The 2214-nt window shown below is 37.6% G+C and overlaps 1 protein-coding gene across 1 annotated transcript; it reads right to left on the reverse strand.

The window, feature by feature from the left end:
• Positions 258-1936, reverse strand: LOC109229862. The gene is made up of 2 exons (XM_019395412.1): positions 1145-1936; positions 258-1052 (listed from the first exon to the last, which is right to left on the reverse strand). The coding sequence occupies exons 1-2, from the start codon at positions 1934-1936 to the stop codon at positions 258-260; spliced, it is 1587 nt and encodes a 528-aa protein (XP_019250957.1).

Genomic DNA, 2214 nt, shown 5'->3' on the forward strand with positions numbered 1-2214 from the left:
TCCTGCTCAGTTGTGGCAGCAGCCTGCTCAACTCTTCCTCTCTTACTTTGCTTCTTTCCCTTGATTAAAATAGTTAAAAAAGACAAGTTAGAAATATTCATGTCTAGTATTTAATACTTTGAAGTTAAGGTAAAATAATTACCTGACCACAAGTCCTTGCATTATGAGTTGTTTCTCCACATTTGCTACAAGTCATGATTCTTCCTTTTCTGGACTGTGAACACACTCCTTGTCTTTTAATTGCTTCATCCTTCTACCTATCTCTGTCTACCAACCAATTTCACAAGCTCTGGAGGCTCCATTGCTTGAGATGGTTCAATCTTCCAAAACTTTTCTCCCCTGACAGGGTGTATTTTGTGCCTATAAGTCAGCAGGAATGCCTCCTTGCTATACCACCAGTTGATTTCAGTCATTGGATCACCAGAGTCATGAAGTATAGCTCTAATAGCATGTGGACATGGGATTCCTGTAAGGTCCCATGACCTGCAAGTGCACTTCTTCACAGCCAAATTAACACAATGCTTGTCAGATCCTTCTGTTACTTCATAGTAATTTTGACCATTTGCATTTACTTCACAGGCGGTTTGTTCAATCTGCAGGTACTCATTATACAAGTCCATGCATTTTTGACTGAAATCATATCTCCAGCTCCTAACTTCTTCTTCATGTTCTCTTAACAAGTTCATGGTCTTGATTCTGATGTCCTCTAGAATCTTGATTATAGGCTTATGCCTTGCATCCACAATCCACTTGTTGAATGATTCAGTCAAGTTATTATCAACCGACTGATTCTTGCATACAATGTCCATGTATGCTCTACACCAAGACTGGGGTGGGTACCTAAACAAAGCCTCTACAGCATCTTTGTTCAAGTCACCTAATTTTCCTAGCTGATCCTTGAAATCTTCTGCATATGTGCACCATGCACACCACCATAAAAGCTTCTTGTTTTCCCCAGTGTTGAACTGTTTACACCAGTTAGACTCAATATGTCTAACACAGTACCTGTGATGTGCCTGGGGAAGGACTGTTTTGACTGCATCAAGCAGTCCCTGCAGAACAAATAAAGATGTTTAGAATTTATTATCAAGTAAAAAGTAATTAGAAGATTGAATAACAGATTAGAAATTTAAGAAAACTTCACCTTTTGCATATCTGACATGCAGGTGATTCCTTCCCCTTCCTTGAGGTCCAAAGAAGATTGTAGCAGCTGTAGGAACCAATTCCAAGTATTTTTGTTCTCCTTATCAACAACTGCCCATGCCAAAGGGTAAAAATGATTCTGTGAATCCTGTCCAACTGCCACTAACAGTTGGCCTTTGGCTTTGCCCTTCAAAAAGGTACCATCCAAACCAATAAAAGGTCTAAATCCTAGATTGAAACCCATCTTCAAAGCATGAAAACACACATACGTTCTCAAGAACCTTCTTCTTCCTTCTTCAAGTGCACTCTTTGAAAGTGTAACAACCACATCACTACCAGGGTTACTTTCCCTCAATTCATTAGCATAAGCCTCTAGTTTATTGTACTCATCTGAAAAACTACCATCTAGTGACTCCAATACCATCCTCTTTGCCCTCTTGCACTTCCCATGACTAACATTTAGCTCAAAGTTTCTTTTCAAATCTAATATCATCTCCCTAACCTTGTACTTAGGATTATCCTGTAACTTCTTCTTGAAATATTGTGCAATGGTACTAAAATCAACAGTCTTGTTATCAAATGCAGTGCCACAATCATGTTCAGAAGATAAAGTCTTTATTTTAACCCCACCAAACTTTTCTTTTGATATTAAGCACACAAAGGGACAACCAACAATATCACAAGTATACCTAAGCCTTTCTAGGTCACTCTTCTCCAATTTCGATCTTTTCTTGTTAGCCAGAGAATATAACTTCATACACTTCCTAGCTTCTGGTATGTCCTTAAAGGACATACATTTGTATAACTCTTTGAAGTCACTAAGTTTTTCATTTATTTCCCTTTTCTTTTGTGCTTAAGTGCTTCTAATTCTTCAGAATTATATCCTTTAGAATCAGTACTAGAGTCAGATCCTACATCACTTAAGCTATAATCAGTACCAACATCATCCACAATTTTATTAGATTCTTCTTCATATTGTTCAATATTGGGAATAGAGTAAATAGGAGGCTCAATTCATCTACACCATATAGGTTCACTACATTGAATTCATTGCATAATAACCTTTGTAAA

Source organism: Nicotiana attenuata, chromosome 7 (assembly GCF_001879085.1).
Source record: "Nicotiana attenuata strain UT chromosome 7, NIATTr2, whole genome shotgun sequence".
NCBI lineage: Eukaryota > Viridiplantae > Streptophyta > Magnoliopsida > Solanales > Solanaceae > Nicotiana > Nicotiana attenuata.